The sequence below is a fragment of the Canis lupus genome, chromosome 12, assembly GCF_011100685.1.
Source record: "Canis lupus familiaris isolate Mischka breed German Shepherd chromosome 12, alternate assembly UU_Cfam_GSD_1.0, whole genome shotgun sequence".
In the NCBI taxonomy this organism is placed as follows: domain Eukaryota; kingdom Metazoa; phylum Chordata; class Mammalia; order Carnivora; family Canidae; genus Canis; species Canis lupus.
The window spans coordinates 8,605,558-8,621,799 of NC_049233.1; the positions used below are offsets into that span (position 1 = coordinate 8,605,558).

Below are 16,242 nucleotides of genomic sequence, written 5' to 3' on the forward strand. Positions count from 1 at the left end.
CAAGGATATTGACTTGTCATCTGGAGCCTTCTCAAGTAGAAGATGTTCATTCTCCTGTAGTGTAAATACTAGAAGGGCCAGAGATAGTGTGGCCTTTTTCTGAGTCACCAGGACTATTTCAAAATCACTGTTTTTAACACCAAGGCCCAAATCTTTCTTACTTTGAGATTTGTGCCATTTGGTCCTGCTGCTACCCATTCTCCGATGCTGCAACTTAAGGTATATATTAGTCCAATGAGTGAACAAACCACCCAGCTACCCTAAGCAGACTTGGGCTCCTGGCTCACAGTTTTTCTTTCTGCCCCATTTCCTGCCAATATCCTAAATGACTTCAACATCCACAAAGAAACTCCGTTTAACAATGCTAGCCTCAAAATTTTTTCACTTCCAATGATCTCTGTGACTATTTATGCCTCACTTCCTCTCCTCCCACTCTTCAATCTGGTACAGTGAGCTTTCTGCTCCCTCACTCTGAAATTGCTTTGGCAAAAGTCACTGATCACTTCCCATCCAAATCCAATCGACTATGCAGTTCTCATCTAACTTGACCACTCTGCAACATCCAACACTGTTAACCACATCTAGCTCCTTAGAACTCAGCGGCTTCTGAGATCTCGCTCTCTCTTGACCCTCTCTTGCCTTTCACAGTTCTGCTTTGCTGGTTCTTCTGCTTCAGCCTACCCCATTAATATTGGGGATCCTAAGCATTCTGTCTTTGATCCTTTTGTCCTCTTTTTCCTTGCTACATATCTCCCTGGACCACCTAGTCCACTCTCATGGCTATAAGTCAGTGATCCGTGTCTCTAAACCCTTGTCTTGAGCACTAAAGCTATGTATTTACTAGCTTAGACACTTCCATTTCATACTCCATGTCAACAAATCCATAATTAAATGAATAAATTCTCCTTCCAGACCTGCTTCTCTTCATGGCTCATGGTCTTGGTAACTGGGAGTCATTCCCAATTGTTTATCTTACCACTATTCTAACCAGTTGTAGTCAGTTCTCCTTCCTATGTACCTCTAACATTTTTCTCATCTTTTCAATCCCTAGTGTGGCTGGTTTGATCCAGGCTCTTATAATTTCTGACCTTGACTGATACTACAACATCCATTCTACCTTCCCCACCTAGTTCCCAGTTTACTCAGAACATTGCCATTAATGATCTTTCTTTAACAGAAATATGACCATACTATGCCCCTATTAAAAAGTTATAATGGTTCCTAATTTCCAGGACAATTAAGTTCTAAGTTTGGAAACATGGCTTTTGAGCTTCTCATGAGCTGTTCCTCTTCAGCTTTATTTCTTGGTAAACACAATTCTATCCACAAAACCCTACAGTCTGGCCAAACCAAAGGCTTGAGCCATCATAAACATGCCATGTTCCACATTTCCATGCTATTGCTTGAGAAGTTGCCTAGGTGCTCTGTCTTTTGATTCCCTTCTCCATTCATTCTCCCAGACAGTAATGTGATTACTCTTTGAAGATTTTGTTCAAGTACCACTTCTTCCATACAAGTTTTCCTAAATCTACCCAGAAAGACTTGACTGTTACTTTTCCATGTCCCATAGTACTCTTTGTGCACGTTCACAATAGGTCCTCTTCTAGATTATAAACCCTTTAATAGGTACTGGGTCTCATTCACTAGCATAATAACTGGTACATAGCTTCAACTCAATGTTTATTAAATGAATTAATAAGAGCCATTTCTCCTGCAGCTAAGAATAGTCCTTCACGCTTCCCAGAGCCTCTGTAGTAGAGTATCTTAAACTCTCCACATCATCCAGAATAGCACAGTACTTCATGTGTTCTACAAAGCAAATATACAATTGGTGAAAAAGTAACATTTTATTGCCAAAATCTGGGCAAGATTATGTAGGGACAAGCACATGTACACATGAGTGTATGTGTGCGTGCGTGCGTGAGAGAGAGAGAGAGAGAGAGAGAGAGAGATTGAGTATGCTTCTGTTCCTCTGCTCCCAGAATGAAAGAGCATGTGTTCTTGACATCCCAAGGAGGAATGCAGAATATATTTTATCATGAAAACAATGCTGAAAATAGTAATTGGATAATACAATTCCTATATTTATTCAGCTTTATGAGTCATATTACTATAGAGCAATATTATGAGCTGTAAATGACATCATTCAGCTAAATTTAAGCAGTGCATTGGTACTTTGGATATCCTGAAAAACTCATTACCTGTAGTGGATACTATGATGTGAAATCCAGATACCTCTTCAAGAATGAAGAACTTCCAGAATAAAATACCTATAAGTTTAAACAAGGAGGTAAAAGACCTATATATAGAAAACTACAAGACATCAATGAAAGAAATTCAAAGAAGAACATACAAATAAATGGAAAGATATTTTGTGTTCATGGACTGGAAGAATCAACATTATTAAAATGTCCATGCTACTTAAAGCAATCTACACATTCAATGCAATCCATATAAAAATTTCAATGGAATTGTTCAGAGAAATAAATAGTCATAAAATTTGTATGGAATTACACACACACAATAGTGAAAGCAATACTAAGAAAGAAAACAAAGCTGGAAGAGGCATTGTGCTCCTCAATTTCAACCTATGCTATAAAGCTATAATAATTAAAACAATGTGGTATCATCATAAAAACAAATATATAGATTAATGGAACAGAATAAGACTCCAGAAACAAACCCACACATACACGGCCAGTTAATTTATGACAAAAGAGGCAAGAATATGCAATGAGGAAAGGAAGAACTTTTGTCTCTTCAACAAATGGTGCTGGGAAAACTGGACAGCCACATGCAATAAAATGACACTGGACCACTATCTTACAACGTACAGAAAATTAACTCAAAATAGATTAAAGATGTGAACATAAGACCTAAAACCATAAAACTCCTAGAAGCCAATAAGAATTTTTGAATCTAACGCCAAAAGCAAAAATAAACAAGAGGGACTACATCATACTAAAAAGCTTCTGCACAGCAAAGGAAACCATTGACGAAATGAAAAGGTGACTTACGATATAGGAGAAGATATCTACAAATCATATATCTGACAAGGAGCCAATATCTGAAATATAAAGAACCCATACAGCTCAAAAGCAAAGCAAAACAAAACAATAAAACCTCCCAACAATCTGATTAATAATGGGCAGGAGATGTGAACAGATATTTTTCCAAAGACACACGGAGGGCCAACAGGCACATGAAAAGATGTGCCTGTTTGTCCATCAACATCTTTTAATCATTAAGGAAATGCAAATCAAAAGCACAATGAAATATCACCTTACATTTGTAATATTGGCTATTATCAAAAAGATAAGAAATAACAAGTGTTGGCAAGAATGTGGAGAAAAGGAACCCCCTGTGCATTGCTGGTGGGAATATAAATTGGTACAACCACTATGGAAAACAGTATAGAAGTTCCTCAAAAACCTAAAAATAGAATTACCTACCATATATCCCAGCAATTCCACTTCTAGGTATTGATCCAAATAAAAGGAAAACACTAACTCAAAAAGATATATGTACCCCCCATGTTCATTGCAGCATTATTTACAATGCCAAGATATGGAAATGACCTAATGTCCACTGATGATGAATGGATAAACTGTGATATGTATGTAGATAGGTAGATATAGATAGATATTATGCAACCATAAAAAAGAATAGTTTTGCCATTTGTGATACCATGGATGGACTTGAAGGGCATTATGCTTAGTGAAATAATTTAGACAGAGAAAATACTGTAGGATCTCTCTTATATGTGGGATCTAGAAAAAAAAAAAAAAAAACAATCCCAACAACTCATAGATACGGAGAATAGATTGGTGATGACCAGAGGTGGGGATGGGGAGTAAGGAAATAAAATTAGGATAAAAAAAAAAAAAAGAATGAAGGATTTATTCCTCCAGCTCCTAAGACTACAGTAGCAGAAAGTCTTCAGTTGTCAACCCTCTTTGGGGATTTTCTCAGCTGAAGAAAGCTGCCTCATTTAAAGCCTTGCCTCCTTTCAGGGGCAGGCCCATATCCAATGACTAATCATCATGAAGGTAGAAAGACCCTGTCCCATTGCCTCAACTAGAGACAACTCTAAAAGATCTGCTCAGTGTCAGAGGCCCTGAGGCTTTTGTCAGGACTACATCACAGCTCAGGCTTTTGCTCTGCCAAGTCCAGCATTCCTCCTCTCATTTCCACAGCTGTTGGTCCCCAGGGCCCTCTCTAATAAACATCTGGCTGAGACTCTGCTTCCCAGGGAACCCAACCTCCCTGTATATGGGAGAATGAAAGCTGAGCTCTAAATAGTCACCTGAAAAATTAATTTTTGAATGTAATGTTTAATAAAATAAAAATGACCTGTGTTCTGGCACAATCTTCATATTTATGATTCTTTATCCTAGAGTCAAAAGATAGGGTTCCCATGCCCAGAACCATCACTAACTTTCTGTTGCATACAAGTACATAACTTTGGGCACTTGGTCTTCTATGATTGGTTGGGGTCCTCTACCAGGCCTGAGTGGGGTCGCTTCTTGCAGGAAGTTTTGAAGGAGATTTGAAAGTATCCCTCCTATAAGAAGAATCGATTTGTTTTTTCTTGGTGATTCTAGAATAATACTCATTCAAATTCATGGAAATAAACATACAAGCAAACATACAATGTAGAAGTTTTTCCCATTCAGGCTCATACTATCTGGCTACAGCTTCTACCGTCTCCTCCTTACTGCTATCAGCAGTCCTCACCTTTAGTCATTTCGCTGAGCACTGACCATGGTCTTCCTCTACATATCTAACCCAGCAATTTTACTGTCCATAGGCAATAGGACACTTCTTGGACACCTCTAGTTCTTTGATTATTCCCCATATTCAGAATCTGTGTTCCCCTTCCTGACAAAACTGTTTTCATTTTTCCCCCTTCCTGATAAAACTGTTTCCCCAAAGAATATGGAACTGATGATTGACTAGGCTACAGTTTTGGAGTAATCCTCAACTCTCCAGGCCCTTTTCTTGAACATTCTCATTATACTAAAATATAGCTCTATCTATCTATCCCCAACTAGATTAAAAATTCCTGAGATGCTTATAGATGATAACTTCCAAGGGGGTGGGTAGGTAATGTCACATGGCAGCTTATGGGTATCTGTTGAATCTAACTGAATGTCAGAAGTTGAGTCCCATCTAGGACCATGCTGTTTTCCTTTAGAAAATACATGACTCCTATTTGTTTGTTTACTTTTTAGGTTTGAAGACCTAAATCACAAAGATTATCAGATAAAATAAATGGACATGGGGGTAAGCCTTGATTTTAAACCTAAAGCAGAGATCTGTTCTAAGTTTCTCTCTCTCTCTCCTCTTTCTCTTTTTTGGGCTTCATTTATTCATTTCATCTAATCTATGGACCCTTCAAATTAGAGGAATGCAAAGATGTATTTCTCAGAGGTAGCACTTGGAATAACCTCAATACTGTCCCCTGCAGAAGTAAGATTGGCCATGTAGCTACAGAGAAGGCTAAGGTCCATGTATTGACTATCTTTTTAATAGAATTTATAGAGAAATGCAAGGACACAAGTGTGGTCAGTTCCAAAAGCGAGGGTAAGATGGATCATGAGTGGTTTTGAAAGCAAGAGGTGAACATTTGTGCCTGAGGCTTGCAACAAAGCAAGTTGGAAAAGATCTTAGAAAAATCTAATCTCTATTCTTTTTCTCTGGTTTTATTGGGTGAGTTTTGCTCTATTGATTTTTCTTTGAGCTCTTCTTTTCAACTTCATGGATGATGGAGTATATTAAATCTTTGTAACAGTAGCTTTTGGTCCAGAGAGCAATCATCCTTTGAGCATGAGTAAAGCAAACTCAAGGAATGGACTCCAGGTTTGAAGCAGCATGCCAGAGAAGTGCCAGCTTCCCTGTTCTCCTGTCCACCAAGGTGCATCCTTGGTGCCAGAAGAATGGGGAAAGCCAGGAAGAGGGAGAAGAACCAGAGATGCTTATGCCATGGAGAACTGCTGTAGGCTCTCTCTGTTTTAGCTCTTCATGCTCCCTGCCTTTTTTCTATCTCCATCACTCCCAACTTGGACTACTCTAGCTCCTAAACCATATACTCACAGCTCCAGGCATCTCATCTCCAAGATATTCTAAAGATTTCTTCCACAAATACCTTCCCAGAGCACAGCTATCACCATGCCATACCTCTGTCTTGGTGGTTCCCTACAACCTGGTGAAGGGAATTCCCTGGTGTGGCATTCATGGGTTTTTGTAACATGGTAAGAAGTTAAAACAACCTGAAAGCATAAAAGTTAAAAGGGGGGAAATTCCCATCTATTCCTCTACTCCCTCTCCCTGAAGCAGCCATTCCAACAATTTCCCACTCATTTTTCTAATCTTATGTATTTGGACTTCCTGTTGCTCTCCAAGGCCCCAGTGAAACAAGTACCCTTGCCAACTCTACATATTTTTCCTTGTTTTCCTCTTCCCAAGCCTTTACTCATAATATTCTTTAAACATGGAATGCAATGGAATGTTCTTCCCTCCGTCTTTGTCCAAATTCTACCAATCCTTCGAGACCTAACTTCCATGTCACTTGCTTTGTAACGCTTTCCCAATCTGCTTATTAAAAACCCCTGCCTTATCCTTTGACTTCCCATAGTATTTCTTCTAGCTCCTGCATATGGCACTTGTTACTTTATTCTCTGCTCTTTGGGTACCAAGCCTGCCTCTGCTATTTAAACATAAGTTCCTAAGGGCAGAAACCATTTCTCAGTTTCCAATGGGGCCCCCTCCAACCCCTACCCTTGGATCTTCCATGAACATAGTTGGAATTCAATAAATTCTTAGTAGTAAATAAGAGAAAAGAGCCTAGAGCCTCCAGGCTGTGTGGCTTTGGCTTTGGCTTTCAATTCACCTTTTAAAATGCCAGTGACATCACCTTGATGAGTGGGTTCAGTTAAAGGATGTGGTGAATCATCAGGGGCTTTTGGAATACTGACTGGTTCCAGGTGACTCTCTACAACACAAAATCAGAGAACTAAAAAAGTAAACAACAACAAAAACCCAAAACCAAACAAGAAAAACAAGCTATCAAAGTCCTGCTATTTAAAGAGAACCATATGAGTCTTTTCAAAATGTGGAGTTGAACAATCCCTCTCATTACTTCAATGAAACCAAAACAGACATTAACCTTCAAAAAACCAAGAAGCCCCAAAGCCCCTAACCTTCCTTCCTCTGCCTTGGCAGGCTGCTTGCACAATGACTGTGTGGGGCTCTCTAGTGAATCATGAATTTAGTTTCATTTTCTTTTAGTACAAGAAATTTGAAAGAAGTCATTTTCAGCCTGAGGTGAAGGTGAAGGGGAGAAGGAGGAGGGTCATCAGAGGGGAGACAGTTTCACAGCAGTTCCAGAGTGGAGGAGGCCAAATCTATTTGCTTTCTGCATTGAACGCAGCCCAAAGGATGGTTAATAGAAATGGACAACACCTACATAAGGCAGAAATCTTTCAAAACAACATGCTTATTATTTTTTTGTATTTGGCTTGGTTTACACAAGCTTCTTGTATAAAATAATGCAATAATAAAATCCTAATCAGCTTCTAGGATCTTAAATATTGTAACAAACTATCCCATTACCTGTTGCTTTGTAGCCCTGATTCATCCACAGCGGTTTCATCCTATCTGTAGTTTTGCCAAAAAATAAAATCAATCCTTCATCAGTTTCTCCTCCAAATGCTTAGATCATGATCAATCCATTTGTGAGCCTACTCCTATTCAAAGTTATTGCTAGAACTATATCCAACGACAGTTAAAACAACTCAAAAATCCTTTCAAATATAAGGCTCTTCTCCAAACCTCTTTTACCTCATTTGTACTTGGACTTTACAATTTCCATTATTTTTTTTCAGTGATTTTCTATTCAAGTAAACTTAATTCATTCTTCAAATAAAACTACAGTCTGTCTTGATAGTAGTATCAAGGGAGGAGAAGGGTTACTGAAAAAGTTGACTATAATTATGAGTTAGGAGAGAGATTATGAGACGCTGTGGGGAAGGAGAATTATGAGAAGGGAGATGGTGTGGGCAAGAGAAAATAGAAACAGAAAAGGTCTGGCACACAGCAAGGGGTGGGGCAGTGATATCTGAGGCCATTTCTGCACCGGCATAATGGTGCATGTCTTTACAGAAGCTCAGTGAGCATTTCCTTCAATCGTGAGCATGGGGTTCTCACATGGGTACTGACTGTGACTTTTCCTGTCAGCAGAGATGCCAGGCTCTGCTCTCTCTAGCCAACAATGCCAACTGCTGCACTGTTCCTTACCTCTAGAAGGGCTTCATCAGCCACCCAGAGACCTGGGGCCCATCCTTACCCTTATTCCCCACAAGAGGGGAGTCACCAAGCCCTGCTCACTCTCCCTCCTAAATGCTTCTGATCCCTACCTGTCCCACTCTCTCTCTCATCATCCTCACCCTTTGGCCTGGACCGCTATACTACAGTGGCCTTCTAAGCAGTCATGAATATTCTGTGTCCTCTGACAATCTATTCTGCATGTGTGGCTCAACCTGTCTTCCCAGCCTCTCCCTGCCCACATCCCGTGCATCTTGGCCTTTTCACTTCCTAGAACACTCCTTTCCACCACAAAAGCTCCAAAAGCTATTCAAATGATTCCTTCTGCTTACAATATTCCTTCCAGCCACACTCCCACCCTCATGCTCCTTCTTGGATTTTCTGATCTTAAATCAAGGTAGGGTTCTCTGGCATGTGCCCTGTCAGTAATACAGAGGTGTACTTTTGTAATTAATCGTTCAAAGTTCTCTTTTCTATTGTTCACTAAGTGCTCTGAGATCAGAGGTCATGTTTGTCCTCGTATGTTCTTGTGTAATAGGGGAGGAAAACAGGAGCCTATAGGATAAAGATTAGATGAGTTAATTCAAGCAGGAAACTTTGAATAGTACCTGATCTATATCTAAGGGCTATGTGAGCTTTAGTTATCATAGTAATAATTAGCGTGGCACCTAGAACAAAATGCGTATTCAATAAATATATGTTGAATGAATAAAGGAATAAATAAATTGATGGATGAACTAATGAATACACCAATCCACAGGGCCTCATAGTTCTTAGGACCAACTGTTACCCATAAGAGTATAGGAATGCTGTAGGGAAAACAATCATAGAGAGAGATAATTGCTTTCTCTGTCTACTGCCATCATGATAAGTTGTAAAAAAAACATTTTTGGTTTCCTTTGATTTTGAATTTATTCTACTGTGTTGCTAAATAAATATTCAAAGCAAGGAGATTTAGAATTAAGAGATAAAAGGATATAATATCATGAAGTATATTTCTAGGCTTTTTGACCTTGTCTTTATTAATTAAAAAAATACCTTTCTTAATGAGTACCATACTCTAATTATTCCCAAGCTAAATCCTTTAGAAAACCATGCATATCAAGTTGCCCATCCCAACAAATATTTATACAGAAAATTTCAACCTAAGTTGGCAAAAAGGGGAGGTTTACACCTCTTAGTTCTAGTCCATTTCATATTTCAGATTCCTCAATGTCTTCAAGATGAGGAGCTTCAAGAGAAAGGCATCAATCACATGACTGTACATCATACTCTGCTGGTCTAACAGGAAGAGAAACTAGCAAACCAACTTGGGTCTCTAGTATGGTTCTGTAGTTGTAAAACTGACATACTGGTCAAAAGCTACAAGTGGGGAAAGTGCCTCTGAGTTGATCCAACCCTGTCAAATCTTACTATCTGACAAAGTTTTGTTTATTATCCTTTAAGCCAGATTATGATAATATTTTTAAATTATTTTGCTGCAGATAGCTTACTTGGATTTAGAAATAAATACTGTGTCATCACATTGGCAATGCAATATTTGTCCTTATTCCTTCCCTCCTCTATCAGAGGAAAGGTTTTGTTCCTTTCTCTAACTTTAATTTTTCTCCAGTTGCCCTGGATCCATCTATTTCTGCCTCTGAGCTCTAGGACAATTCATACTTTGTGTTTTCAATTTACTCATCAATTTTGGAAACTTGTATTTAAAAGAATCGATAGTAATTAAAATAATTATAACCATTAAATTGTCATTTATTCACCCTTGCATATTTAAAGCCAAAAGAGGCTATGCTGAACTCCATTAAGGACCATAAGGAATGCCACACTTGTTTCTTCTTCTTCTTCTTCTTCTTCTTTTTTTTTTTTTTTTTTTTTGAGGACAAATGACTTGGGGATTTTTATTATTGCTGCTGCAGATGCTACTGGTACAACTTTAAAACCTCAAGAAATATTAGTAATAACAACAATGAGAATTATAATGATGAATAGAATGATAAAATTATGATTGTTTCCATGTTTATTTACTTTTTCTATACATAAATAATTTATGATAGCCTACATTTTCTCATTTAAGCCTATGCTTTCCATAATTAAGATAATTTATATTTATAAATAAATATAACTCACCTGTTTTTCTGTGGAGCAAACTGGATCTGTACCCAAAAGTGCTGACATCCTGGATCTGTTTGGGAGCTGAGGATGGCAACGTCCTCAGACCTTCTGGGTTCCCAGGGGGGAAGGGCAAGCTCTGTGAGTGTCTACATTCACTTCTATCCATGCTGGATAAGTGGAGAGCATCTTGAGCTTTCTTCTTTTCCTTCTTTAGCATATTGACTAGAATATCTGAAACTTGATTTAAGGATTTAGTGACACAACTAAGTTGCAATGAGCAAAACACTAATATTTCACTTGAGGTTAATATTCCCAATGGTATTTGCTATTTGTCATATGGTAGAGAGACCGTTGAAGACTTCAACTTCCCAAAGTCCTTTCTCTAGTTATAGACAGTTTAGGAAGCAACTGGTCTTTCTTTTTTTTTTTTTTTGCAACTGGTCTTTCAATATGGCACCATTATATGAAAACTTAGCAGACCAAAAGGTCTTTAAAGTGTTCTGAATTTAAACAAGTAAAAACTTAAAATTTTTATGAAAGATTTTATAAGAAATAAGGTGAACACTTAGTAGGAGCAGGTAACAGAGCTATGTATGTATCTGTGAACAAATAAGACTTGAATCTAGGATGCTGCTCAGGAGGCAGCAGGAGGAGTGGAGAGGGAGAACATCAGAATCTGCTCAGCTGGCAGACAAGCCAAATCAGTTTGGTGGCCAGAGCACCCCTACATCAAACCCATGTTTGCTTAGCATACATTAGAATGGGATTTAAAGTCACTTTTTTTTTTTTAAGTCTCTAAATCTTGGTTCTAAATGGAACTGAGAAGAAGTGAATTCTTAGTATAGACACAGTATTTGAAGTGCACCTTTTGGTGGGCTGTTTCAATATACTGGGAGCACTGATTAGTGAAAACATCTCTGCATGCCACCCTACCTTGCTGTTCTTTTGGGCTCAAGGTGCTCAGAACTCTAAGAGATTTCTGCCATCACTGAGAGAAAAGAGTAAAATCCCTCTTGAGAATCTCAGAAGTTTAAGTGCATATGCAGTAAGATGAACTGCAGGCCTCCACCATCCCCAGAGCTGGCTTCACTAAAACAGGAGTGAGGAAATATGGAGGTGGTGGGGAGAGAAGACTACAACTCAGACACTCGTTCTTGGTCAGGTATCACGGGGGTCATTTGACTCCCATCTTCCTCTTCAGCTTTGACTCCAACCTCCTGGAGGTTTCCAGAAGCATAATCACTCTTTCTCTCACAGTCCCTGATGTGGCTTCCAATCTTTGCTCAAAAAAAATGTGTCCTTACCAAAGGAGGTGTCTGGGCCTTGGCCTGGCAGAGAAGAGAGCTCTGCCCATGTCTTCCACTCCTTCTACAGAACTGATTATCCATAGCATTGGATGCTTCCGGTGGCTCACATGCTGCCATGGCAACATCCATTTGCTCATCCACTTGACCGTATTCAGTCAGCTTATACTATATGCCAGGCACTATTCTAGGCAGAGGGATGGAATGATGAAAAGGCAGTCAGTTTCTTGCTCTCATGAAGCAGATGTCCTACTGGGAAAGTCATATCTCATGCACATATACCAAACATTAGAGGATGAAAGGACAGCTAATTTTCAAAAGGTTAAGAATGACTGAGTGGCGACCCTACATTGGGTGCTCAAAAAAGGCTTTCCTAAGAGTGACATTTAAGCTGAATGACAAGAGGCAATGGCCAGAGGAAGAGTATCTTAGCAGAGTTAATAGCCAGCACTAAAACCTTAAGGAGAAGGGCCTTGTCAGTGGTTCCCAACTGGGGCTATTTTACCACCAAAAGGATGATTGGCGGTGTCTAGAAGCATTTTTGGTTGTCATACTGCAGTAGGGGGAGAGGGAAGTACCACTACTGAAGTCTAGTGGGTAGAGGCCACTAGAAAGGCTGCAAAACCTCCTACAATTCACAGTGGAATCCCCACAACAGAGATTTACACAGCTCAGAATGTCGAAAGTGCCAAGGTTGAGAAACGCAGTGTTAGAACAACAAGGAAAAGGACACTGTGACCAAAGCCTAACACATATGGGACAGAGACATAAAAAATGCAATCAGGGGCTTGGCAGGAGTGCAGTCTCCTAGGGCCTTGTGAGCTGGAGTAAGGAGCTGAGGTTCATTCTAAGCATAATAGGCCCTGGAGAATTTAGCCACAGACATGCAGCATTCTGATGTGCAGATCAGAGAACAGGTTTATCTTCTTGCCTACCTCCCTTCTTCCCACCTTTCCTTTGTCTTCTTCCCCTGCCCATTCTATTTCACCAGGGCTTTTGTTGTGTGGGGTACTAAATGACACACTGTTAGTTACATGCTTGGTGAGCGGGTGTCTGACCTTTACTCAGGCTGATAATATCACTGAAATGACACCATCTTCACTCTCTTTCCAAGAAGAATGTTCAATGTCAGTCACTGTCATTTTAGTTACATTACTGTCTTTAACTGAACTCAAGTATTACCACCTGTTTTTCCCATAGACCAGATCTTTCTCATTCCTCCTGCCCGTCTTTGCTTTGGTGGTTCTACAAACGAGATGTGAAAATATCCTCCAATCTGCCCATGAGAAACTTCAAAATTTCAACAGCCTTTCTTGGACATTAGTCCTTGATGAGTATAAGCTTTGTGATGAGTAAATCTGAGCAGCTATTTTTCCTTCTTGTGAGTTTGCCCATTGTCTACAGAGTCTTATTTATCTCCCATTGTATTATTTACACCATGTGCTCAAAAGTGGTCCAAGCACTTTCCAGTAACTTACCTTACTGGCTTTGCTCCGCACTGTGAGGTTGGCAGGGCAGGCTTTCCCTCCTACTACTGAAAAGTAGGAAACGATTTCAGTGCCTAGCTGTAGAGCTAATGCATGAAGAACTAGGATGTCAATCCAGGTGTGAACTTTAAGACCAGTGATCTTTTCACCATGGCCCCTACAGGCCATCAGTTTGAATACAAGTCTCAGAAGGAAGAGACCCTGCTCAGGTCATTCCCAATGAGTAGAGAATCTAGGGCAGCTCCACATGAACAGTGGTACCTGGATTTGGCAGTCATTAAAGGAGATGATGTATGTCTCTGTCACTCTTTTGTTTGAATAAACATACATGCACAAACCCAGACTGTTTCCTTGCTGTCATAGTTCATCTCATCCCTCCTATAGGCACACACATTCATAAGCCCAGAAGGGGATTAACAAGTTGGTAGGGGTGTTTAGGGGAGAAGATCCTAAAATAGGATCAAGGCTAGGAAAAGAAGCAGAGCTCAGACTGGGGCTGGGGCCAGGCCTGAGGTCTGGGCTGGGAGCATCCCTGGAGATGGATAGGGTAAGAGAGAGGAAAAGGAATGTAGGGTGACCCTGTGGGCAGCACTCACAGACAAGGCCTCGTGTGGGAGTATAATTCGCAGCTGAACCTACTGTTGCTGGCTGGATAAGAAAAGCAGCTAAAACTTACTTGGATCAGGCGTACAGGGTCTGCTAATACTCAGCTAAAATTAGAGACTGAGGTTAATCAGGCAGTGTGCCTACCTTGTATGTGGTTTGTATTTACCTCTTCATTAATGGATGTCCTTCATGTAGGTTATTTTTATGCATTTTTTCACATTAGCTGAAGCTAAAAGGCCTGTTAGTAATTTTTAAAAATGAACGAAAATGCCTGTTTATAAGAACTGACCAAAATAACTTCTTGTGCACGTTTAAAGTCTGCAAATGTAATGAAAATGTCAAATCTCTTACAAGAAGCTTGGTAGATAAAAATAAGAAATGAGACTGAAGAGATCCTGAGGAGACCTGAGGTCTAACCCACCCGACAGGGGCTCTTGAGAAGTAACCACCCTGTCTGCAACTGGAGGCAGCCCCCATGGGCTGCTTGCCCCCACAGCACCCCAAACACCCCACCTCCTAGAGCCAAAAAGGATTCTATCTTGAACACTCATCTATACTTGCTTCCAAATTTAGGAACATTTGTAAGTAGAACCTAAAGCAGTAGATCTGGCTTTTAAATAAAAAGTTACATTTAAATCAATCTCTGTTCTTCATAAGCTAAATACCATTTGTAAGTTTTCAGCCACCATTTGAGTGTCGCCCACACACCAGCCACAAATTCTGGGCCTTGGTGAGGCTGTGGTCAGCCCAGTGTCCGGTCAGTCAGCTAAAGATAACCAGCTAACTTACTGGCTCAGAACTAAAACAGAAAGAGCACCTCAGAGCAGTCCAAAAAATGTATTTCAAAAAAAATCTCATGTTAAGAGAGGGTGTAAAAAAGACCACCCTTTTCAATAAACTGAAGTATTCCTCATAATAGTAACTGTATCTAGCTAAAAACAAAGTAAACGTGTCTCTTTTATAGCAACTGTGTTTCTCACTGGTCACTACATTTTGTTTGTGGAAGAGACCTCTCCTAAATGGAAAGCAGCAGTGTGAACTGGAAGCAGGGTGGGGGCCGAGGTGATGTGGCCAGGGAAAGACGCGGAAGTGTTCCCCCTTCCTCTTTCAAGCTGGTGGAGGGTAAGTTTCTAATCGCTTTGGAAAGGATACTGATTTCATTATCCCTCTGCTGTAGAATGTCTCGGAGCTTTTTGTATTCTTCCTCTTTTAATGGTTCTTGGCAGTCTTGATCTTTGATTTCACAGGAGACTGTGCTTTTTCCATGGATCTTCTTGTCATTCAATAGTTTCTGTAAGATGAAATAAGAGCTTAGAGCCCAAACCTCCCTTCCAAATCTCTTAGTTTCTTGGACTCTTTTTTGCCTTCGACAATTTCTTGCACACATCAGGCATGCACGTCCTTTCTTGCCTCATCTCTGCATTCGGCTGCCTTACCCTCTTACCCTCTCTCCTCCCCATCCTCATCCTGTTCTCTGCTTTCATATCTCTCCTTCCTTAAACTCAGAAATTCCTACTCGAACATTATCTCCTCTTGAACTCTTTTTTTCTTTCTCCTGAACCCTATACTACTTGATTCACACTTTTAAAAATGTCACTTATCATGTGTTCTAATTATTCTCTACATATATGTCTTCTTCATGACTTACATATTCAATTTTGCTTCCCCAATGCCTAGCCCATAGCAGATTCACAATAAATGTTTGTTATCGTAGCAAAGAATGTTAAATTACAAGTGAAATAGAAATAAAAGTTAATGATATTCCCACTGTGTCATCATGAAAGGTAAAACATAAGGCAGGGAAAAACTGAGGGTTTATATGGATAAATTTAAACTGCTGGGAAAAATGCAGGACACAATTTCCTTGATATTGTTGAAAATAAATGGCTTTTGAATATGCAATTATTCTGGGTACAAGTTAGAGATTCCTGGCAAAAGAACTACAAGTCCATGGTCTGAACTTATTCACTGGTTAGGTAAGATACAACCTCTGAAGAAATTCAGTAATATTCCCAGCCTTGCTCCAAGATCATACCATTCTGGACATGTGAAGCTGGATCCCAACCTTTTAAGAGCTGGTCAACTAGGCAAACTTTACTGTAGTTCCAACATGGCAGACAAAGGCTTCTACTAGAGAAAATGCTGAAATTTACCTTTAAATGGTGGAAACAGTGATGAATTTTACGCATATCAGTGCCAACCTCTAGTCTACTCTCTGGATCTTGGTCGTCCAAAAAGGATGTTATTAGTTTTTCCAGCCTAAAAATACATAATGTATGAGAAGTAACTATGAGCTAGAAACTTTAGAAATTCCAATGGCATTGCTTGGTTGGTTAACATTCGAAGTATGGGATATTTTACCACTTCTTTATGGAAATATAGTTAACTGATTTAACTATAAAAATTAA

General features: G+C 39.6%; 1 protein-coding gene across 17 annotated transcripts in view; it reads right to left on the reverse strand.

Annotated features, from left to right (window-relative positions):
* KIF6 (kinesin family member 6) overlaps positions 1-16,242 on the reverse strand; it is a 380,623-nt gene that overhangs the window by 182,745 nt on the left and 181,636 nt on the right. For all 17 annotated transcript variants that reach the window (XM_038553965.1, XM_038553967.1, XM_038553964.1 and 14 more), the window contains 3 exons: positions 15,988-16,093; positions 14,987-15,125; positions 10,453-10,668 (listed from right to left, as the gene is read on the reverse strand). In XM_038553965.1, coding sequence (XP_038409893.1) covers positions 10,453-10,668; positions 14,987-15,125; positions 15,988-16,093 — 461 coding nt within the window. The remainder of the gene's footprint in view (positions 1-10,452; positions 10,669-14,986; positions 15,126-15,987; positions 16,094-16,242) is intronic.